The 25,124-nt window shown below is 44.9% G+C and overlaps 1 protein-coding gene across 1 annotated transcript in view; it reads left to right on the top strand.

The window, feature by feature from the left end:
• The first annotated feature begins 708 nt into the window (after positions 1 to 708).
• The window catches only part of CCDC178 (coiled-coil domain containing 178), a 313,262-nt gene continuing 288,846 nt past the window's right edge, over positions 709 to 25,124 (top strand). Inside the window, exons 1-4 of the mRNA XM_065582469.1 lie at positions 709 to 832; positions 2,639 to 2,778; positions 4,100 to 4,134; positions 22,209 to 22,405. Coding sequence (XP_065438541.1) covers positions 709 to 832; positions 2,639 to 2,778; positions 4,100 to 4,134; positions 22,209 to 22,405 — 496 coding nt within the window. The remainder of the gene's footprint in view (positions 833 to 2,638; positions 2,779 to 4,099; positions 4,135 to 22,208; positions 22,406 to 25,124) is intronic.

Below are 25,124 nucleotides of genomic sequence, written 5' to 3'. Positions count from 1 at the left end.
GGGGGGCCGGCGGCCAAGTGGAAGGCGGCTCTGGGGTGAGGCCTGGGGGGGTCCGGTGGGCGGGCAGAAGGCGGCTCTGGGGTGAGGCCTGGGTGGGGGGGGGTCTGGCAGGCGAGAGGAAGCGGCTCTGAGGTGAGGCCTGGGGGTTCTGGTGGGTGGGCGGGAGGCGGCTCTGGGGTAGGGTTACCATACGTCCGGATTTTCCCGGACATGTCCGGCTTTTTGGTCCTCAAATCCCCATCCAGGAGGAATTTCCAAAAAGCCGGACGTGTCCGGGGAAAATAGGGAGGCATGGTAAGGGGACTGCCTCTTCCCCGGGCTCCAACTTTCCCGGCTCCCGCCGCTCTCCACAGCAGCAGGAGCCGAAGCAACTTCCCCAGCACAGCAGCAGCCGGGGGGCGGGAGGGAGGAGGGGGAATGCCGTGGTGCTCAGGGGAAGGGGCGGAGTTGGGGCGGGGCGAGGGTGGAGTTGGGGCGGGGCACGGGGAAGGGGTGGAGTTGGGCAGGGCCAGGGGCGGAGTTGGGGCGGGGCCAGGGCCCCAGGGAGTGTCCTCTTTTTGCAGTATTGAAATATGGTAACCCTAGCCACTACCTACTCTTGCCTCTTCTTCCCCTGAAGTTAGAGTTCAGTTCTTCTGTCTGGAAAAACTGAAATTGATTAGATTTGAAATTAAGTGTCCTTTTAAATTAAATTTAAATTCTGCAGAAATGATGAGTGGGATCCTTTTCACCGAAGTACATTTCCTACTTGCCACCAGTGAGTGGATTTGTGAAGTCCTGCTTGTAACCCATGGTTACAATCTATTGAGGAGAAAATTTGAGCAGTTAGAGGGTAATTTTCTTTATCTAATAAAATTAAAGAATTTAAAAATCTTATTTTTAAAAAATAAAAAGGAAAAGTGAGCTTGCTCAGTTAAACTAGTGATTTGAAGAAAATCAGGAACTGCAACATTCACAGCAATATTAATTTGGCCATATCCTTCATGTCTTTGGAAATATATTTCAAAAATATTAATCTAGTACAGATTTAACAAAGAAATTGGGAATAGAAGATTCTACATATTTACAATAAATTAGAAATAATGTTATTCTAGGACTCTTAACTCTTGCATTTCCTGGTATTTTTCCATTTTAACTGTGCAGCCTTTGAGCCAGATAATGCCTTTTAGGTACTGGCCCACATTATGCATGATGTAGAACTGCAGTATTTCAGGGGGACCTGTGAGAGAGATTGTGCCTCAGGGCATAGGGGGAGAGCAACTGTTGCATTACTGGTTAGGAGAGTGCAGCAGGGTATAGCTAGCTAGCTAGCTCTGGGTACAGTCATCCATATTTTCTTCCAGAGGCAGTGTTGGATGTTTATTGTAGTCGATTATCATGCCAACATTTTCTGCAGGGTGTCATTCCTATCCTGATAATGCCCTTCACCACAAATTTTGGTTAAAAGGTCCTTGGTTTTTATCTGGAATGGGTTAAAGTCATTACAAAAGTCCATCCAAATGTTTGTTTCATTTGACACCAAGAGATTAGGTGAAACTTTCTCCAAGAGAATTATATATAAATGGCTGTCTCGTATCATATTCATTGTTACATCTTAATCTGATTTATTGTTATATCTGAATCTTCAGAGCATATGAAGGTATATGTAGTCTCAGGTATATCAGTGATAATAGCTAGCCTGACATCAGTTTATATCCAGGAGTTCTGCAGGACAGCCACATGGCATTCTCTATATTTTCTTCAAAACTCTCATTTGGATTCAGTATCTTGGCATAATTCCTGGTTTCTTCAACAGATGACATTTTGGGTCAGACTCTGATACCCTTACTTAAGATGTATAGTCCCTTACTCAGCAGGTCATAAGATATTGCTGCATGTGAGTCAGGTAGCACAATCTGGTTCTTTATTAGGTAATAGAATTGAGTAGGGGGCTCAGGGAAACCTTATAGTTTTTTAATGTAAGTGTTTGCTTAAAATGGTTTATTCCTGGGATAGTTTCACTGCCCCAAAATGAAAAGGATTGTTCTATGCTTTCATTCCTTCAAAAAGTAAAAGTGTACGCTGGCTAGAGCTAGGTGTAGTATATGCAGAGCTGCCAAGCAGGTCCACCAGAGAGATTCTTTCACCTTTTCTATTCCACTTTGGGCCTTTCTAGAGCAGAAGCTGGCACTCACTTCCTGTTATTTGTCATTGTCATTTTCCTGATTTGGACAATTATCCACTAAGGGCTAGAAATAAACCATCAAACTCATTTTACTTGTGATGAGCTGTAGATGGAGGAATGCATTAAATTGCTTTTTGGCTTCAGGCTCCTTTGTCTTGTCTCTTTTTTTCTTTCTTTTTTTTTTTTTAGTTTCTTCTTTTTTGTATTTTTCTATACTTTCTTGAGTTTCTCCTTTCACCTTTTAGATTGTATTTTTAATCCTCTGCCAACTTCTGCTTGCAGTTTTTTAAAATCTGAAATGTGATGTTTGCTGTTGTAAATGACAATGGGCTGGAACTTTGTGCAAAATGCATTCACATTGTTAGAGCTAGTTGCTATGTCTTCTTAATCATAAAACCAAGATTTATTACTTGAAAATTAAAGAAAAAAATGCTGACATGTGTATGTGACTTTTGGTGTGCATTTTGTTTTCAGGTCAGAATAAAGAGATGCTCCTAGGTTACCCCACCAGGCGTCGTAGTTGTGCTTTGGTAAATACTCCATCTCCATGTGTTAACAAAGCTATTCATCACATTCAAGAGCTGGAAGTAAAGATAGAAAGCTCCTTTCAACAGGTACTGTATGACTAAAATTGTCAAATATTAATAGAATCTTGGGTCTGAGTAGATAACCAGATTGTATCTTTGAAAAGCATTACCATTTTATAATAATGGAAAGTAGTATACTCTTTCTAAACCAGTGTCAAGCTACTTTATTTATTAGTCAAGACATTTTTTTAGCTATGTACAGTCCTGGAGGGTCAAACTACCTCATTAAAATCAAGCTGTCTTCTATCTGTTTCACACATCATCATCCAAAGGCACATAGAAGACATCTTGATTTTCCTAAGCCAAATTGTTCCAGTATATTGCATGGTATTAAAAAAACTTTTTTTGACACTAAACTAACTAGATAAGTAAATTGATCTATGCACGTCTGTGTCATTTTTAATAAATAATTTTGTTTTCTAGCAACATGTAATAGTTCTTTGATTTAAAAATAAAAGGCAGTGTTTCTTTATTCTAATGTCCACTAAAAAGCATGTGTTGATAACACTGCATCTAATTTTCTCTTACCTGGTTATATGTTGGTAGAATTGAGACTTATGCATCTTCTTTTCCTAGAGCTTGGTATGTAGGATTTCCCAAACTTTGGGAAACTTTGCAGGAGGATTGGAAGGTGGCTTGCAGCAGGCATATACATTTTAAAAAAGAATATGAGTAGGGAAGCTAAGTTGTGTGTGAAAAGAAGACATGAGGGAGGTGATACATATACTGGCAGATAGGTAGAAGAAAGGTAAAATGCATATGTGTGTGTATAGTACAATAACAGGAAATTTGCCACACACTTCTCTGGGAACATGATCAGGGCCATTGAGAGAATATACTCTTATATGAGGAGGTTTTTCCAAATAACAATTAGTAAAGTTAAAGGGAGAACCTACCCTGTCTCCTTCATGTTTTTGAAGAAAGTGGAGAAACTGTATGAAAGATGCATTGCAAAATTGGGTAATAGATCATGTGTTTAAATTGGCATCTATAGTGGTATTCTTTTGTATTGATAAAGACTGTTTTTGAGTATTAACATTATTTATTCATAATTTCTGACATAGTATGGAGCAGCTGTTACTAGAAGTTTTTTAAAAAAGACTCTTATTTAGGGTTGGTTATCATTTATCTTATTTAACTGAAAGAATGCTAGAATCTGTATATATTTGGGATCTACACAATTCCAAAGACACATTAGCTATAATTATTTTTAAAGCAGGTAAAAACAAATTCATGTTTATGTACATTGACGTGTCCCTCTTGCAATGTAAAGTTTAGTGACCTTTTACATTAGAAAACATGTATTTGACCAAGATGCCTTAGTTAAATTTATCTTTTATGTTTGCAGCATGATCGTACACTTGAGAAGGAGAAAATTCCATGGTAAGAATTATACATGATTTTTGTTTTAATGCCAGATAATTGTTTGATAAGTTAGTCTGCCTAAAACCCACACTATATGAACTTCAGCACTTCACACATTTTCCACCCTGCTTTGAATGGAACTATAATTACCATACTTTTTTTTTATGTAGCATTTTGGGGAACTGGATGACTCAGGGGATCAATAATGGTATATGGAGCATTTGACCTAAATGACCAGTTGATATCATGGGGATTTGTTAGGTGCTCATCACATCTGAAAATCAGGCTGCTTAGTTAGGTGCTAAAATATGGAAGTTGTAGATTTACTGTAAAGTCTCATTTTTAAAAATCTTGGCCTTGAAGTATTAAGTGTGAAGGACAGACTAGTTATGATAAACCATACTTCATTGCAATGCTCTGTGATATTTAGGGTTACCATTCGTCCGGATTTACCCGGACATGTCCTCCTTTTTGTGTTAAAAATAGCGTCCGGGGGGGAATTTGTAAATCACTAAAAATGTCCGGGATTTCCCCCCCATGCAGAGTAGAGCGAGCGGCTGGGAGGGCTGCAGGAAAGTCAGCCGCTCGCATGGGGCTCTGGCAGCCAGAGCCCTTCCCACTGCAGCTTGCCGGGCTGGATTCCGGAGCAGCTGGAGAGCTCCTCCTCCCTCCCCCCCCTCCTTCCCTGCATTCTGAGCCGGCTGGCCTGCCGGGCCATTTGCATTGGGCCTGGGCAGCTCCTCCTCCCCTGCAGCCCAGCGCCCCGCTCCGGCAGCACTGGGTGGGGTGGGACCGGGTTGTGTGTTGCGCTGGGGAGCGCAGCCACGTGTCTGGCTCCGCACAGAGCCCAACACCATGTTCTGAGCGGCAGGGTAAGGGGGGCAGGAGAAGGGGCAGGGAGATTTTGGAGGGGGCAGTCAAGAGATGGGGGGGGGTCCCGGAGTTCGGGGGAGGGTGGCTTTTTTGGGGGGTGGAGAAGGTTTTGGGCAGTCAGGATACAGGTAGGGGGTAGGGTCCTGGGGGGCAGTTTGGGGGGTTCTTAGGAGGGGGCAGTTAGGGGACAAGGAACAGGGAGGCTTAGGTAGGGGGTGGGGTTCTGGAGGGCAGTTAGGAGCAGGGGTCCCAGGAGGGGGCAGTCAGGGGACAAGGAGCGGGGGGTGTTTGGGAGTTCTGGGGGGGGCTGTCAGGGGGCAGGGGTGGGGAGAGGGATTGGAGCAGTCAGGGGACAGGGAGCAGAGGGGTTTAGATGGGTCGGTAGTTCTGGGGGGGGATGTCAGGGGGTAGGGAGTGGTTGGATGGGGCGTGGGAGTCCCAGGGGTCTGTCTGGGGTGGGGGTGTGGATAAAGGTTGGGGCAATCAGGGTACAGGTAGGGTAGGCTCCTAGGGGGCCAGTTAGGATGGGGGGAGGGTCTCAGGAGGGGGCAGTCAGGGGACAAGAGGCAGGGAGGCTTAGGTAGGGGGTGGAGTCCTGGGGGGCAGTTAGGGGCAGGGGTCCCAGGAGGGGGCAGTCATGGGACAAGGAACGGGGGAGGGTTGGGGCTTCTGAGGGGGGCGGGAAGTGGGAGGGGCAGGGGCGGGGCTAGGGCAGGACGGGGGCGGGGCTCCTCCCGTCGTCTTTTTTGCTTGCTGAAATATGGTAACCCTAATGATATTTGTAAACTCATGTTGTTCTGTGTAAATTTTCTTAAACTTTCTTTGATTTATATGTAACATTTATTGAATTTGTATAAGAGATCAGTTACCTCAGATGCTGTTTAACTATGTAAGAGGCCCCAGAAAAGAGGACAGACAATTCCAAAACATGGGTAGAGGAAAAAGTCCTTTGAAATTGACAATGCTTGGTGACCGATCATACTGAGAGGAAATAGACATTTTTAATCATCTCCCTCAAATTTCTCATCCTACATAGTTTTAAACTTTACACTAAATAAATACCTTTCGTACTTTCAGTATTATTTGTGAGCTAGTTGTGTGAGTTTCAAAATCTTTCATCTTTGGTTGGCAGGGATGCTTTTAAGGATCAGGCAACCTTAATAATACCAACTCCATCTATATATCTGTTTTTAGAACTGCCTTTTTTCACTTTGTTAAATCTTTTATAACAGCAATAACATGAAAGAATAGGTGGAGGCTGGATTCCGATCTCTGTTCGACAGCGTAAATCCAAAGTAACTCCATTGTCTTCAGTGATTTTACTCCAGATTTACACTGTTACACTGAAAACAGATCCTATTTGTGTTCATTGGTCAATATCCAGTATCTTCTCAGGTATGCATATATGAATTTGACATTGACTTAATTGAAATCAGGACTAACTGTTATTGGCCAATGAACATGTTTTTTATTTGCTGAGCCTCCCAAATGTTCTAGACATCATACAGCCAAATAAAAAAGCATTGGACCTGCCATGAAGAATTTGTAGTCTAGTAACATTAATTTAGGCCCCAATCCTGCAAACTGCTTTGCCTGAGGGAACCTCTACTCCTGTGCAGACATCAGTGTAGTTCAGGGGCTGCAATGTTGGCACGCGGCTCGCCAGGGTAAGCACCCTGGCGGGCCGGGCCAGTTTTATTTACCTGCTGACGCGGCAGGTTCGGCCTATCGCGGTCCCCACTGGCCGCGGTTCGCCGTCCTGGGCCAATGGAGGTGGCGAGAAGCGGCGCAGGCGAGCGATGTGCTGGCTGCGGCTTCTTGCCGCCCCCATTGGCCCAGGACAGCGAACCGCAGCCAGTGGGGGCCTCAATCGGCCGAATCTGCCGCGTCAGCAGGTAAATAAAACTGGCCTGGCCCGCCAGGGTGCTTACCCTGGCGAGCCACGTGCCGAACGTTGCCGACCCCTGGTGTAGTTAATAATCTGCTATGCAGGTCAGGGGTCTGTCTCCATGGAGCTGCTTTGTAGGATTGGGGCCTGGCAGACAAACCAAGTAAAGAGACCTAAGACTTCCCCATCATTATCTCATGACTAAAGCTGAATTCCACTTTTTCTTACTTAACCCCAGCCTAGTGTCTGTTGCTTTGATGTTATTCATCATGGCCTATTGTCGCTATGTAGAGTATTTTAACCCTTCCTTTTTCTGAATTTTGATTGTACTGTTTTTTAAAAAAATTTTATCTAACCGTTGCCATTTCAGTGTTTTGAATAACTCTTTCCTTTTTTGTTTTAAAAACTATATTTAACATTTGTTTACTCTGTTTTGTAGTTTTAATTGCCATATATTTAACCCATGCCTTTTGGCTTTATACATACTTAATCTTTTCTTATTTTTAAATATAATTTTTATGCATTTTATTTTCTATGTTTGAATATTTTTTATACTTATCCAGTATTTGTATTAAAAAATTGCTTTTAGCACTACTGTATAATTTTGTTGTTAGTGATATTGGTAAATTCCTTTTAACCCTTGCCTAATTTATTGTAACCCTTGACTGTCAAATGTTTTAACACATTTTCATCCATAGTCTGTTTTCAAATATTTATAATTTATTTTAACAATTGAAGAATAACACCTCCTACCCTCTCTACTATTTTGAGAGAGCCATCAACTAAATTTTAGGTGCTCCTTTCCCCTACTCCTTCCCAATGTGAGAGAGAGTGAAAATGAGGAAAAGTTCGATTGATATCAAGCTACTGAGTGCGTAGATGACTGTTTCTGGTTGGCTGCTGATTTGCTGAGTTATTTTTCCTCCATTGGTATCCTACTGTTAATTGAATTGTCTCGTTAGACTCTCCTTACACTTGGTAAGGCAACTCCCATCTTTTCATGCATTTATACCTGCTCCTGTATTTTCCACTCCATGCATCTGATGAAGTGGGTTCTAGCCCACGAAAGCTTATGCCCAAATAAATGTGTTAGTCTCTAAGGTGCCACAAGGACTCCTTGTTGTTTTTCCCTGTTTTCAGTTTCCTGAGATCCAGGAATGCTCCATATGGCTGGGGAAGCATGAATGGGAAACTAACAGGCTCCCAAGCTGTGCAGTGAGTTCCCTCCTCCTTTCATTGAGTGTGAATGTTCTGCTTGGGCTTCTTCTGGTGTTCTTAAACTCTTTGAACTTCTCCCCTTCTGATGTTTTCCAGGTGTCTCCAGTAGCAGTCCTTGGCTGATGTTCCAAATCCTATTTTTCTGTATCACTCTTTCAGATTCTGGTACTTCCTTCCAGTTTCACAAGTCTCTACAAACACTCTAGCCTTCCCAAAAATTCTTAGTCTCTGGTCCTCCCAGTGTTTCCTTTCCACTCATTATTCTTTCCTTCTTCTTTCCAAACTTCCAGTCTCTTTAGTTCCCTTCCTATCACTCCTTCTTTGTCCTGTCTTCCTTAAGGACCTCAGCTCTCTGTCTTCTTCTTCCCCTCCTCCCCCTTTTATCCCCTCATTCATCTTCTCTCCATATCTGGGGTCTTAATTATCTGAAGGTGTTAGCTGTCTGTTGCTGTGGCTGCAGCTGTTTTTGAATCAACTATGTGTCCTTCCTGCCATTTCACTCTCAGCTCTATGTTCTCTCTTTCTGGGTCTCTTTCATACTTCCCTATTGCACTGCAGTTAGACAAGAGGAGTAGGAGCTGAGATGGGCTCAGGCAGGGAGTGGGGAAGAGAAAATTCTACTATTGACCCTCCATTCACCCAATAGTAGAGGTCAGCAGCTGGCCTCCCAGATTCTGCATTACCCAGAATCTGTCTCCAGTTTCCCTTCCTCCTCATTTCCTTGCTGTTGGCCCCACTTCCCACTGTCTATGCAAGCTGTATAGGACAGATGGAAATATGTACTGACACATGTGGGAGCTGGCTGCAGTGCTGTATGTGTAGAACATAGCAGAGGAGCCTCTATGGCTTCAGCAATTGAGCATAAGTACTAAATGCCTGTGCGTAAGGCCGTAGCTCCTGGAATCATGTGATTACACCAGAATTCCAGCTTTCATTTAATAAATAAGTTTCTAGACCTCATGGTTGTAAAGAAACCCTTGAAAATGTGTATTAAGAGTAACTAATGCAATGATGTCTGCCTGAATCAGCAGACAGTTTGAAACAATAGCTCTGAGATGGAAGAGCTGCCCTATGCAACTCAACGGGTGTTAATGCCGAGACTCAGAGCTCAGGGATGCCCACCAACAGCATCCAAACAGAGGACTTTGGCATCAAGAGAAGAATGCACTGGTCCCCTCCCCGCGCTCCAAACAGATACATACTGGGTGCTGGGTAAATATTGGTGGGTCCCTCTGCTGCCACCCTGGCTTTTCAGGTAGGGAAAGGGGGAATCTTCTGCTTCCCTGTGGGAAGTGGGACCTCTGCTGCTGCTCTTGGGCAGGAAAAGGGGCCCTGCATTTGCCTCTCTGGGTGGGGGATCCCTGCCACCACCTCTCCAAGTGGAAGTTGAACCATAGTGTCTTGCTCAAGCCTTTAGTAGCAGATAATTGGTTGGGAACTGTTGTGACTGTTGAAATCAATACAACAGGACCCATAAAAGTCAAGGGACTTGTAACTGCTGGCTTTTTAGGTGTCAGAAAACATTCTGGCAAACAGTTATTCTCTTTTAAAATAGGTAATAAGCCAATTAATTGAGTACTTAAACCTTATCCTGCTCAGTTATTCATCCTACCAATACCTCTGAAGTGTATCATATATTATTAGAAAGTACAAGATAGAAGCATACCATTTTCAAATTCTCACAAGACTAGAATGATGCATGGTCTTAATTTTCTTTGTCATATTTATTTTCTTGTATAATAGCAACACTCTTTATAGCTTTGCTGTAGGGTGACCAGATAGCAAGTGTGAAAAACTGGGATGGGGGTGGGGGCAATAGAAGCCTATATTAAAAAAAAGCCCCAAATATTAGGACTGTCCCTAGAAAATCGGGACATCTGGTCCCCCTACATTGCTGTTATGTTCTTTTATTTTGGAATATATTGTTTGCTTTTAAACTTAAATATTCACCATGTTTGGTTTGTTGTGGCTTAGTACAAAAGCAGTTGAATTTAACTTCTTCACAGAAGCAAAGTTCACTCCAGTAAGCATCCTACTCACATCTGTATTTATCCAGTCTCCTCTACTTCATAATTGGAAGTGCTGGATGGGAAATAGTACCAAGTTCATCTTCGAGTGGATGCCGATGTGTATTCCACTTAGGTGTGTGTGCGCTAAGCTCACTGGAGCTGGAGACCTTATGCCTAGCAGTACTTGTAGAGAGACATCACTAGTGCCTCATGGCTGTGGTCCCTACCCGCTTTATGAGGCGGTAGCACCCTGACTCCTCTCAGTTCCTTCTCACCGCCTGTGGCTGGAGTAGGAACTCTGTGTGGTTGTAGTCTCACAACCTTGCATTCAGTCTTAGTCTAGTTTCTTGTATACAGTTAGATGGTTAGTAGTTGTAGTAATCAGTAGATAGTGTTCCCCAGTGATGCCTTCACCAGGGTTTAAACATTGTTCATTTTGTGGAGGGATGATTTCCAACAGCAACCCCCATACTAGGTGCTTGCTTTGTTTTAGCGAGGCCCACCTTAAGGAGCATTGATTGATCTGTAAATTGTTTAAAAGAGGACTCAGGTGGTGCTGGACCTTCACCACAAGCAGCACCTGCTTGAACAGACCATGTGGTCTGATATAGTACTGAGACCTTTCTTGGGTTGAAGATCACCCTCGGGCTCGGAGAGCACTGCTGCCTTTTGTTCTGGGGCAGGTGCCTTGCCGAAGAGACAGAGGATCCGAGGAAGAGGTCTCAGAAGACCAGTTGGTACCACTCCAGGTTGTGGGACAACTCCTCTGCCTCCCCCAGGAAAAGTGCAGATTGGCATGCAACCGGTTCCGGCACTTGGGATGGCACTGGTACCACTGACCCTTTCCTGGTACGGAACAGGAAAGGCAGAAATCCTGTACATCTACTCCACTTCAGGCCTTCAGGCATCCATTGAGTCCAGTACTGATAAGGGAGATGCCAGTAGCCGACTGCATCCATGTTGCCAGTGTACCAAGCAGCCGCAGACCTACTCTGCCTTTTGGTCCCAACCTCACTCTTCATCCAGGACTTTCTCAGGGCTACGGCACCTATAGCCCCTCCGATGGAGTGAGCCACTGAACCCTTGTGTCTGAAAACGCTGCATCCAGATCTCCCCTCCCTGTGGTGGAGATGGAGCCAGTATCAAAATCGGTTGGGGAGGACCTCGGCACCGGACCCTCTTCAGCCTCACTGCATTAAATGCTGTAGGTGCTCCCAGGGCAGCTTTTGCCATCCTTTATGTTGATGTATTTTGGTGCTCTGGTACCGCTGTTTACGCTGTGACCCAACACTGCCTGCAGCAATGGCATGCTCTGTATTGAGGGTACTTCCTTCATTGGGGGCACCAATTCCTGCCTCGTTCTAGGTGACAGATGAATCAGACTGCCTGTTGGCTCCCTCAGGCATTGCTCCGCCCATGTTGCTGAGATCCTGGGACACTTTTGATTCCGAGTTGGGATCATCATCTTCCCGCTCTGCATCATCTGATGAGTTTCAAGGTTCTGATGATTTTCCGGCTCCTCATCCCCTGATGAATTCACAGAGATCCTGCTCTTCATCCCATTAGATGCTGAAGTAACCAGTCAGGTCAACGGCAGTGGTTTCAGATCAACTGCAAGCCCAGGTATGGGTGGACTTCCTCCCTGCAGAGCTGCTGGAGTCCTCCCTCCTAGGATGTCTTCCCATGGGTGAGAGTCAGTTTGGCTCAGCTGAGACCTTCTTCCTCATTGCTGGATGTGATGCCATGCTGCCTGCTTCGTCCTCTCCCTCTGTTCCAGAGGGCTTTTTATGCAGTGTAGCCACATTCCTAGGCATCCAGGTGGAGTTTCTTCAAGAGAACATGCTCAGACTGGTGGACATTTTACAGCCCGCCATCCCTGGAAGAGTGACGCTCCTGATCAGTGATGTGCTACTTGAGCCAACGAGAGCCCTGTGGAGTACACTGACCGCGGTATACCGGTGGCTAAGTGCATTGAAAAGCACTACTTTGTTCCCATGCAGGGATTTGAGGGGTTCTCTTCTCACCTGGCCCCGAATTCCCTGGTCATAACAGCAGTAAACAACAGAGCTCAGCAGGGTGAGTTCAAGTCTGCCCCCAAGGGCAGAGACTGCAAGTGGTTGGATCTTCTGGGCAGGAAGATCTATACTTAATCGTCCCCACTGTGATGTTGCACTCCATATGTTTATGGAAATATGTTTATGAGTGTGAATATAATATAACTGGAGTATGCTTTCTGCAAAAGGTCTCTTGTAAGGTGTCATTACAAAGCTTATAATCTACTGAGTATGTTCATCCTATTTGTATTAATGTATCATTCTTGTATCTCACGGGTCAGCAACATTTGGCACGCGGCTCGCCAGGATAAGCACCCTAGCGGGCTGGGCCAGTTTATTTACCTGCTGACGCGGCAGGTTTGGCCGATCACGGCTCCCCACTCGCCGCGGTTCGCTGTCCTGGGCCAATGGGGGCGACGAGAAGCAGCGCGGGTGAGGGATGTGCTGGCCGCGGCTTCCCGCCGCCCCCATTGGCCCGGGACGGCGAACCACGGTCAGTGGGGGCTGCGATCGGCCAAACCTGCCGCGTCAGCAGGTAAATAAACTGGCCCAGCCCGCTAGGGTGCTTACCCTGGCGAGCCACGTGCTGAACGTTGCAGACCCCTGTTGTATCTGAAGCTAGAAATATGAAGTATTACTCTGAAGTCCTATTGTAATTATGCAAAGTGTGGGCCGTTAATAGTGGCTTGAAATCTTGATGGCTCCCATTGACTAGGACAATTGGTTGTAAATGGGTCTGTTTACTTACAAGTCTACCTGTGTTCATGTGAGTCAGCCCAGAAATAATGGAGGCTTGGGGTCTCACAGGACATGTGACCATGTCACCTGGTACTGGACTCCATCTTAAACCTGGTGCTTTTCCCTTTAGAAGGAGGGGTGGAAACCCAGAGAGACAAAAGATTCTCTCCTTGTGCCAAAGATATAAAAAGGAGTGTAACAGAATGAGGGGGGCTACCAGTCATGAGAGAGCCCCTAGTTACCACCTGAGCTGGAACTAACAAGGATTGTACCAGGGGAAAGGACTGTGCCCAGATTAGGAAGAAGTCTAGTCTGTGAAAGAAGCTTATTGGAACATCTCTGAGGGTGAGATTTACCTGTATTCAGTTTCTTAATGTATTAGGCTTAGACTTGCGTGTCTCAGAATGACTGGTTTATTTTGCTTGGTAACTTACTTTGTTCTGTCTTTTATTACTTGGAACCACTTAAATCCTACTTTTTAATACTTAATAAAATGACTTTTGTTTATTAATTAACCCAGAGTAAGTGATTAATACCTGGGGGAGCAAACAGTTGTGCATATCTCTCTATCAGGGCAGACAATTTATGAGTTTACCCTGTATAAGCGTTATACAGAGTAAAATTAATTTATTTGGGGTTTGGATCCCATTGGGAGTGCTGGAAACAGGAGTACTTGCTGAGCTGTTTTCAGTTAAGTCTGCAGCTTTGGGGGTGTGGTTTAGACCCTGGGTCTGTGTTGCAGCAGGCTTGCATGTCTGGCTCAACAAGATAGGGTTCTGGAGTCCCAAACTGGCAAAGGAAATGGGCTCAGAGGAAGTTTCAGCACATCAGGTGACGGTCCCCAGGGGGTCTCTGTGACCGAACCCGTCACACCCACAAATGAGCAAAATCAGCACGCTTTGCTATCCAAATATGATTTCCTCAATTGGTTAGCCATGTCTAAATTTGAGGACCAGTTGCCTGAGGCTTTGCATAGGAGTTCTGAGTGTTGGTTGAGGAAGACTGCTTGATGGCTTAAACATCCCTGCAGTCTGTCCTTGATATTGTGGACACTTCAGCAAGGGTCATGGTCTTGGCAGTAACTATGAGGAGGACTTCCTGGCTGCACAACTCTGGGATTGCTCTGGACATCCATCCAGCAAACCATTGAGGACTTTCCTTTTGACAGCCGAGTCTTGTTCTCAGACAAGACTGATGACAGTTTGCTCTCCTTCAGGGATTCCAAGGGCTGCCTTGAGGTCCTTGGGAGTGAACACACTGTCCTCGCAAAGATGCCACTATGGGGCACAGCAGCAGCATTCCTTTGTACAACCTTCTCTCCCTAAAACAGCAGGAAGAAGGATAGATCCCACAAGAGGAAGCAGCTGGGCTCGGGTTTTGGACATTTCACATGCCCGATCCCCACAGGCTGAATGCCCATTTTTACTTTGTTCGGGGCAGTGGTTCATCATTACTCCATCCCCTCCATCTCCCTATCTCTTTGGGGACCGGCTGGCCCACTTTTACAATTCTTGGGACTTGATTACCTCAGACAGCTGAGTCCTAGACAATGTCTGATCAGACTGTGCAATCCAGTTCCATTCCATGCCCCACCCTCCTTTCCACTTCCCTTCCCTGTCCCTCTTCAGGGTCCTCTTTCACGAGACACTGCTCCTCAAGCAGGTCAGCCCTGTTGAAGTTCGGAGTGGCAGAGGAAGGGCCACGACTTTTACTCCTGGTACTTCCTGATATCAAAATCTAAGGGTGGGAAAAGACCTATTCGTGAACTTAGTGGCCTCAACAAATCCATTGAGTGCATGAGATTCCACATGGTTATTCTGTTGGCTATCCTCCCCACACTGTCTCAGAATGACTCGTTTGCTGCCCTGGACCTTTAGGATGCTTACTTTCATGTGGTCATTCTACTGAGCCACAAGAAGTTTCTTCATTTTCTGGTGGTAGAATGCCGCTTTCAGTATATGCTTCTCCTGTTTTGGCCTCTCTTCTGCCCCTTGAGTCTTTACCAAATGCATGGTGGTGGTCATGGCATATCTCAGGAGGAAGGAAATTGACATCTTCCCGTACCTCAATGACTGGTTGCTGAAGGGCAGCTCCAGAGAGGTGGTTCTTGCCCATGTGCCACCATGTTGCGCTTTCTTGACTGTTGGACTTATTTTAAACACTGCATAGTCAACTTTGTTTCCCACTCAAAAATGCAGTTCACTGGGGCCCTTTTGGATTCCACAAGGTCGAGGGTGTTCCTGCTGACCAACTGCTTTCAGGCAATTCAACAGCTCTGCCTCAGTCTGCAATCCGAGCCTTCCATGACAGTCCATCTGTGTCTGAGCCTGCTGGGACATGTGTCCACTTGTACACAGGTGATCCAGTTCACCAGGTTGCACCCTTGCCTTCTTTAGATGAGGCTCAGGATGGTTTACTACCCTGCTCTGTATTCTCTGGACAGGTTGGTGCACCTTCCTCCACCAGTCCTAAATTACTTGCACTGCTGGGAGTCCTCACACAATGTGTGCCAAGGAGTCCCCTTTATTTGGCTCTTTCTGACCAAGTTAGTGGTTACCGATGCTTCCCTTCTGGGTTGGGGGGTGCATCTGGTCTCGTTGAGGGTGCAGGGCCTGTGATCAAAACAAGAAGCCTCACTCCATATCAGCATGTTGGAACTTCAGGCCATCCACAATATGTCATGCTTTCCGAGACTGCATTGGATATGCAGTGGTTCACATATTCACTGACAATACCACTACCATGTACTATGTGGACAAGAAAGGGAGTGTGTGCAGTCCAGGTTATTCTGCCTGGAGGTGATCAACCTGTGGCAATTTTGCATCAAAGACGACATCACTCCTGTAGCAGTCCATTGGCCGGTGGTACAAAATCATCTTGCAGACCATCTTAGCAGGGTTTTCTCCCTGAGCCGTGAGTGGTCCTGAAAGGAGAGTGTTCTCTGAGTCATCTTTGCAAGATGGGGCATCCCTGCAATTGACCTCTTTGTGACAAGGGAAAACAGGAAGTGTTGACTATTCTGCCCTTGAGGGGGCCTCAACCTTCACTCCCTCTCCAAGGCCTTCCACTGCAGCTGGTGGTAGACTCTTCTGTATACCTTTCCATCTATTCCAATCATTCCTTAATTCATCCTCATGCTCAAAGAGAATTGGGCCAAACTCATCCTGGTTGCTCCAAAACAGGGCTGGTTTTCAGATCTCCTTGCTCTGTCAATTCAACTTCCCATACCTCTTCCTCTCCATCCCGATCTGCTCATTCAGAAAAATGGCTGCACCCTCCATCCTGTGATCAGCTCCCTGCACTTCACAGCGTGTCTACTTCATGGCTAAATGAAGAGGAAGAGTAGTGTTCGGAGGCTGTCTGACAAGTCCTTCTCAGAGGCTTCCATCCAGGACATCTTGGATTACCTGTTAAATCTTCAGAAATTGGGCCTTGCACTCAGTTTGCTGAGAGTGCATGTGGCAGATCAGCGTTCCACCCCACCCATTCAAGGGAAGTTTGTTTTTTCTAATGCCATGGTGATGAAATTTCTGAAGGGGATTGTCTGCTTACATCCTCTGGTCTGAGAAGTGATTCCCTTGTGGGACCTAACCACAGTTCTGGCAGCTCTGATGCATCCTGTCCACTGCCCCCGTCTCAGAAAACTGCGTTCCTGTTAGCCATCACTTCAGCAAGAAGACTTGCAGGCCCTGCTGGCTGAGTTTACACTCAGTTTTCCGAGGAAAAGACCTTTTATCCAAGGTGGTCTCTCCATTTCATTTGAATCAGGCAGTGTATTTACCTGCGTTTTTCCCTAAGGCTCACTCTTCCCCAGAAGAGCAGCGCCTTCCTTTTTAAAAAATGGAACATATTAATTTGTGTCCTAAAAGGCAATATTTATTTGTCAGTGTCTGTTTCATATGTAGTAAACCATTTTGAATGACAAACTTGTTACTGACAGTTGTCTGTACATATAGGATTTCAGATATGAACAGCACTGAATATAGTGAAGATATCTGGTTATCAAACTCCTCTAAGTTGGATGTTAAAGACATTGGGATGTATTGTGAAGGTAAAGATGTTTCAAGGTGTTTGTTCTGAATGACAGAATTTTATTAGTAAAGTTGTTTTCCCTTCTGTAACATAATTTTCAAAGTTGTAACAGTGATTGCAATATACTAATGTATACACATTTTTAAAATGTAAATATCTTCCTGATTTGCAAGGTGGAGAACTAAAACACAATAACATATTAGGTACTGATAAATTATAGTCTCACAAATTGCTCTGTTTATGCTGAGACAACTTTCATTTCTGTGATTAAACCCCTACTGTATTTTAGGCATTTAGGGTCTGAACTAGCCAAAAACAGCCTCTGTGGCTGCTGGAAATTCTAGAAGCCTTTTTTGCTTGGCACCTGTGGACACAAATTATAATAATAATAATAATAATACAATGCATTCATACAGTTGTCTTGACAAAAAGGCTGAGGCTCTTTTACAATTCATGCAGTTAAAAACAATATTCAGTACATACCTTTTAAAGTTTGATTTAAAACAAATTTGACTTTCCATTTATCAAAAGGAAGCCAATTACATAACTTGTCAATAAATATTAAGGGGCAGAGGTGAAATCCTGGCTCCACTGAAGTCAGTGGCAAAACTCCCATTGACTTCAGTAAAGCAAGGCTTTCACCCCAGATTTTAAGCAGTGGCCTTCCTTTCTGTGCTTGCAATGTTTTGACTTTTTTAAGCCTGCTGCACTCAATAGTTTGGTCTCCTGAGGGCTGTAATGTTTTCGTCTAATTCTCGTAGTTGGGCTTGGTATGGAAATGCCTGGGTTGTGTTTAGTGGCTTGTGTTGTACTGGAGGTCGACTAGATGATCTGGTGGTCCCTTCTACCCTTAAACTGTAGCTGCATAATGGGAGGCCCAGATGAAGCCCTAAAGACTGTAGTTCAAAACATTTTAATATTTTAGGTGCAGTAATTCCTCACTTAATGTTGTCCTGGTTAAGGTTGTTTCGTTGTTACATTGCTGATCAATTAGGGAACATGCTTGTTTAAAGTTGCACAATGCTCCCTTATAAGGTTGTTTGGCAGCTGCCTGCTTTGTCCACTGCTTGCAGGATTCTCTGGCAGAGCAGCCCCTCCTCGTGGGGATTAGAACCAGGGGGGACTGGCAGCCCCCGACCCATCAGCTCCCCTAAATTCCCTGTAAGGTATGTAGCTCAGCAGCAGTTCAGGTCACCCTCCCCACACTGCCGTGCTGCTCCTGACCTGCCCTCTGCCTTGGAGCTGCTCCTGGGACCTTCCTGCTTGCTGGGGGAGGGGGGGAGAGGGGTGCTGATGTCAGGATGTCCCCCTGTTCCTGCACACCCCCTCCGCTCCATACCCCCTCTCCACAAAGTGGAGGAGGGGACAGTCACAGGGCTCGGGGACAGAAAGGGCGGGGGGAGCTTGCAGAAAGCTGTTGCTTCCTGTCTGATCTGCTTAAAAGGGCAACATACTTGAAGTGCGGTCAGCATACTTAAATGGGCAATGCACGTCTCTCTCACTCATGTACGCACCCCCCAGCACTTTGGAAAGTCAGCATCTGTGCAGCTGTCAGGAGGAGGGAATGGTGCACCCCAGCTGGATAGCGTGGGTTCATCATCATGTTCAGTTTTTGCAGGGAAGTGTTCGTAGCTACTGCCCTGCATCTATTGTGTTTCCTCCCTCTTGCTTCAGTCCATACTGCCCTGTAGAATGTGAGGCTATATTAACAACAGTATTAACCCTTGAGGGCTCAGCCGAGTGCTAGTTCATCATTTAGCAGAAAGGCATTCTGTGGGAAATATTCCACCCTCTTACTCCACCACCTCAACCAAGCTTTACAATCATTCATTGCTGTGTACAATATTAAACTGTTTGTTTACAATTGTTTAAAACTTATACTGTATTTGTATATAATGTCTTTTGTCTGGCTAATTTTTTTTTCCTGGAACCTAACCCCCCCATTTACATTAATTCGTATGGGGAAATTGGATTTGTTTAACATCGTTTCACATAAAGTCACATTTTTCAGGAACATAACTACAACGTTAATTGAGGAATTACTGTAGGTGTATAAATCAGAACAGCAGACCTTGACCTCAGAGATCCTTTTATGGAAATAATTTATCCTTAGTGCTTGAAGCATTTTTTGTAGCAGCTTTTCACAGAGTGGAATTTTGACTAAGTCTAAATGCTCCTGGTAAGATAATGATATTGAGACCCCATTGAGTTTTATCGGGGTTACAGATGTTTTAATAAGGTACTTTCTCAGCAAGAAAAATTACATTAAAGGGATCTGGAAGAATTTTGCAGTTGTACTCTTCTCTGGATAGTATCCCCATAAGCAAATGAGAGGTTATGTTGTCAGCCATTTTACTATACATTCACTATACTCTGTATCTGAAATAAAGTGAGGGTATAGAGATAAAAAAGGAGCACTTAAAGATGGTAAAGTCATTGCGGAGGAACTAAATGAATTCTTTGCTTCAGTCTTCATGGCTGAGGGTGTTAGGGAGATTCCCAAACCTGAGCCGTTCTTTGTAGGTGACAAATCTGAGGAATTGTCACAGATTGAAGTGTCATTAGAGGAGGTTTTGGAATTAATTGATAAACTTAACAGTAACAAGTCACCGGGACCAGATGACATTCACCCAAGAGTTCTGAAAGAACTCAAATGTGAAATTGCGGAACTATTAACTATGGTTTGTAACCTGTTCTTTAAATCAGCTTCTGTACCCAATGACAGGAAGATAGCTAATGTAACGCCAATATTTAAAAATGTCTCTAGAGGTGATCCTAGCAATTACAGACCGTTAAGTCTAACGTCAGTACCGGGCAAATTAGCTGAAACAATAGTAAAGAATAAAATTGTCAGACACATAGAAGAACATAAATTGTTGGGCAAAAGTCAACATGGTTTCTGTAAAGGGAAATCATGTCTTACTAATCTATTAGAGTTCTTTGAAGGGGTCAACAAACAGGTGGACAAAGGAGATCCAGTGGACATAGTGTACTTAGATTTCCAGTATCAGAGGGGTAGCCGTGTTAGTCTGGATCTGTAAAAAGTAACAGAGAGTCCTGTGGCACCTTTAAGACTAACAGATGTATTGGAGCATAAGCTTTCGTGGGTCAATGCCCACTTCGTCGGATGCATGTCACATCTGTTAGTCTTAAAGATGCCACAGGACTCTCTGTTAGATTTCCAGAAAGCCTTTGACAAGGTTTTGTCACCCTCACCAAAGACTCTTACGTAAATTAAGTTGTAACAGGATAAGAGGGAAGATCCTTTCATGGATGGAGAACTGGTTAAAAGCCAGGGAACAAAGGGTAGGAATAAATGGTAAATTTTCAGAATGGAGAGGGGTAACTAGTGGTGTTCCCCAAAGGTCAGTCCTAGGAGCAATCCTATTCAACTTATTCATAAATGATCTGGAGAAATGGGTAAACAGTGAGGTGGCAACATTTGCAGACGATACTAAACTGCTCAAGATAACTAAGGGCTTATCTTCACTACCCGCCCGGATCGGTGGGTAGAAATCGATCTCTCGGGGATCGAATTATCGCGTCTCGTCGGGACGCGACAATCGATCCCCGAATCGACGCACGTACTCCACCAGCGCAGATAGGAGTAAGCGCCGTCGACGGGGGAGCCGCAGTGGTCGATTTGCCGCCGTCCTCACAGCAGGGTAAGTCGGCTCGGATATGTTAAATTCAGCTACACTATTTGCGTAGCTGAATTTGCATATCTTAAATCGATCCCCCCTCCCCCTCCAGTGTAGACCTAGCCTAAGACCAAAGCAGACTGTGAAGAACTTCAAAAAGATCTCACAAAACTAAGTGATTGGGCAACAAAATGGCAAATGAAACGTAATGTGGATAAATGTAAAGTAATGCACATTGGGAAAAATAACCCCAACTATACATACAATATGATGGGGGCTAATTTAGCTACAACTAATTGGGAAAGAGATCTTGGAGTCATCGTAGATAGTTCTCTGAAGATGTCCACGCAGTATGCAGTGGCAGTCAAAAAAGCAAACAGGATGTTAGGAATCATTAAAAAAGGGATAGAGAATAAGACGGAGAATATCTTATTGCCCTTATATAAATACATGGTACGCCCACATCTTGAATAATGCATGCAGATTTGGTCTCCTCATCTCAAAAAAGATATACTGACCATTAGGAAAGGTTCAGAGAAGGGCAACTAAAATGATTAGGGTTTTGGAACGGGTCCCATATGAGGAGAGATTAAAGAGGCTAGGACTTTTCAGCTTGGAAAAGAGGAGACTAAGGGGGGATATGATAGAGGTATATAAAATCATGAGTTGTGTGGAGAAAGTGAATAAGGAAAAGTTATTTACTTTTTCCCATAATATAAGAACTAGTGGCCACCAAATGAAATTAATGGGCAGCAGGTTTAAAACAAATGAAAGGAAGTTCTTCTTCTACACATCGCACAGTCAACCTGTAGAACTCCTTGCCTGAGGAGGTTGTGAAGGCTAGGATTATAACAGGATTTAAAAGAGAACTAGATAAATTCATGGAGGTTAAGTCCATTAATGGCTGTTAGCCAGGATGGGTAAGGAATGGTGTCCCTAGCCTCTGTTTGTCAGACGGTCGAGATGGATGGCAGGAGAGAGATCACTTGCTCGTTACCTGTTAGGTTCACTCCCTCTGGGACAACTGGCATTGGCCACTGTTGGCAGATGGGATACTGGGCTGGATGGACCTTTGGTCTGACCCAGTATGGTCATTCCTATGTTTTTATGTTCTTAGGGGAAAATACTATTGAAAGTGCCAGTTTTGTGTTGCAAGTAATTGTGTATACCAGGGATTGACAATCTTTGGCACGCAGCCTGTCAGGGAAATCGGCTGGTGGGCCGGGATGGTTTGTTTACCTGCAGCATCCGCAGGTTCGGTGATCACAGCTCCCACTGGCTGCGGTTTACCATTCCAGGCCAATGGGGGCTGTGGGAAGCGGCACGGGCCGAGGGATGTGCTGGCCGCCGCTTCCCGCAGCCCCCATTGCCTGGAACGATGAACCGTGGCCAGTGGGAGCTGCGACTGGCCAAACCTGTGGACGCTGCAGGTAAACAAACTGTCCCAGCCCGCCAGCGGATTTCCCTGACGGGCTGCAGGCCAAAGGTTGCCTATCCCTGGTGTATACTTTGGTATATGTGAATGGGACAACTTTATGTTGAGAACTTAGCAGAAGGTAGGGGTGTGCGTGTGTGTGTGTGTAAACTTATATATAAATATAGTTTTATATGTAACTTTTAAAAATGTATTTTAAAACAGCAGGACTATAACCTTAAAGCAGGAAACAGAAGCGGTGTTATCAGAGGTCATTGAGCTGATTAAGCGACTAGAAGCTGAACGTAAAGAGGCTGAAGAAGCTTTGAAGCGGGAAAAACAGCGAAAGAAAACGCTTGTAATGAAAATTGATTGCATGTCAATTTGGAGGCTTCAACAATTCCCTATAGCTGTACAAAAAGGTATTGTGATTAAAACTAACAGTTTTCATTAAGTTGTAGTCTGCCTATTATGAGGGAGAGAATAATCAAGGACAGTTAGATTGGAGTCACATTAGCTCTTCTGCCACTGCAGTAAACTATTGACTTATGGTTAGGAATTTGGTTTATTTAAACAATTATGCAGAAAAAAATTGAACATACGATGGAACAGTTGAGCATTTATTTAGGAAATAGCATACATGTGCACAAAACAGTCTACAAATATCTCAAAGGAATGAACATTGGGAAGAGGAAGGAATTATTCAGGGTTATGCAGGGAATATGAACTAGGAGCAAAAACATAAAATTAGACTAAAGTAAAAAAATTGTTTTTAGGAATAATTAAAATGTAGAAATACTTGGATAAAGAACTTATTAATATTTAGTAGAAGCTATTCTGTATATTATAGGAGGTTGGAATAAATGATTTTGGTCTCTGTACTCAAATATCTAGAACAGGGGTGGGCAAACTTTTTGGCCCGAGAGCCACATTGGGGTTGCGCAACTGTATGGAGGGCCAAGTAGGGAAAGCTGTGCCTCCCCAAACAGCCTGGCCTCCGCCCCCTCCCACTTCCTGTCCCCTGACTGTCCCCCTCAGAACTCCCAAACCATCCAACCACCCTTGCTCCTTGTCCCCTGACCGCACCCTCCCGGGACCCCCGCCCCCATCCAACCCCCCTGCTCCCTGTACCCTTACTACCTCGACCCCTATCCATGCCCCCGCCCCTTGACAGCCACCCCAGGACTCCCACCCCCTATCCAACCGCCCTCTGCTCTTCGTCCCCTGACCACCCCCTCCCGGGACCCCCCGCCCCTAACTGCCCCATGGGATCCCACCCCCTTATTCAACCCCCCCCCCCCCGCTCCTTGTCCCCTGACTGCCCTCCCGACCCCTATCCACATCCCCACCCCCTGACAGGCCCCCCGGGACTCCCACTCCCAACCCTCCCTGTTCCCCATCCACTGACCGCCCACCCAGAACCTTCGCCCCATCCAACCACCCCCTCCTCACTGAGTGCCCCCCAGTACCCCCTGCTCCTTTACCCAACCCACCCGCTCCCTGCCCCCTTACCAGCAGCAGGAGCTTGCAGCCGCGACACCCGGCCAGAGCCACTTGCGCTCCCTACGCTGCCCAGCAGGAGCGGTGGGCCGGAGCAGGGCCTGCATGGTGGCGTGGCTGTGGGGGAGGTGGGACAGCAGAAGAGGGGCCGGGGACTAGGCTCCCCAGCTGGGAGCTCAGGGGCCAGGCAGGATGGTCCCGCGGCCTGGATGTGGCCTACGTGCCATAGTTTGCCTACATCTGATCTAGAAGGTGGTCGTAGGTTTAGGAAGTATGTGTACTGAGCAGGGGCGGCTCTAGCTGTTTTGCCACCCCAAGCACGGCAGGCAGGCAGCCTTTGGTGGCATGCCTGTGGGCAGTCCCGCGGATTCGGCGGCATGCCTGCAAGAGGTCCGCTGGTCTTGCAGATTCGGCGTACCCACCACTGAATTGCCGCCGAATCCCCGGGACCGGTGGACCTCCCGGAGGCATGCCGCCGAAGGCTGCCTGACTGCTGTCCTCACAGGGACTGGCAGGGCGCCCCCTGCGGCTTGCTGCCCCAGGCACGTGCTTGGAACGTTGGTGCCTGGAACCGCCGCTGGTACTGAGAAGCCTGTTGATATTCCTCATTGTCTCTGCTGTAAACAAAAAAACACAACACCCACCATAGTCATCAAAAATATTGCTATATTTTATTGTTAATTATACTCAAAATTCCCTATTTACATTTATTTTGTGAACTAAAGGTGAACCATTTTATGTATTATAGTACCTTTATTGTAACTTCTTTTTAACCGTGACAGCAGTTTAAAAGTTAAAAAAGAAAACAAGATTTTGGAAAGAAAACTCTCCTAGAATAAGAATAAAAGGTTACAAGTAGGCACTGTTTTCAGAGAAAATAATTTGTGTATGAAGCCTTATCTTAAACCAAAACTGTTAATTTTATAATAGTTTTCCTGTATTTTTTTCTTTTAAGTTGTTTTTATGATTTGAAACTGATTATTATTCCTGCATCTTTATTTGGGATGAGTTTTAATACAATTCCGTTTAACTCTTTATTTTGCCTGTGTGTGACAGTAACTTATTAAACTTAAACAAAAAAGTGGTATGTTGATAATTTACCTACTCACTGTCTGATGCTTTTTTGTCTTTCCTAACCTATCATTGATAATCAGTCTGAATTTTAATTGTCGTTAGATAATGACTGATAGTGGCTTTGGAAACAGGAGACTCTGTGTTCGGGCCTTATCCACTTCCAGCGAGTGCCTTTGTCCTTCTGAGGGGCAATATGTCAGGCAAGAAAAATATAATGGTACTTTTACAAACATATTTTGAGGAAAGAGGAGGTATTTGGGTAGAAGGTCATCAGCCTCACAATTCATTCATAGAGTGATCTGAAACTACTTTAGGGAGAAATTCATGCTACAACTGAAACACCAGTTTATCAAGGAAGAATTGCAAGAATGGGGAGACTGATAACTAAAGATTTTAATTCTTCAATACAATGTTTCAGGATTATAGTTACTAAAAGGGTTACTTTCTCAGTCAACAGCTGCAGTGATACTTTAAATAATATTCATTTATTGCCATATGGACATATTAATTTCAGTATACTCTTCTGCACTTTGATTAGGAATATGAAATGTTTGGAACGTGGAATAT

The sequence above is a fragment of the Chrysemys picta genome, chromosome 2, assembly GCF_011386835.1.
Source record: "Chrysemys picta bellii isolate R12L10 chromosome 2, ASM1138683v2, whole genome shotgun sequence".
Lineage (NCBI taxonomy): Eukaryota > Metazoa > Chordata > Testudines > Emydidae > Chrysemys > Chrysemys picta.
This window is presented reverse-complemented; position numbering and strand designations above follow the sequence as displayed.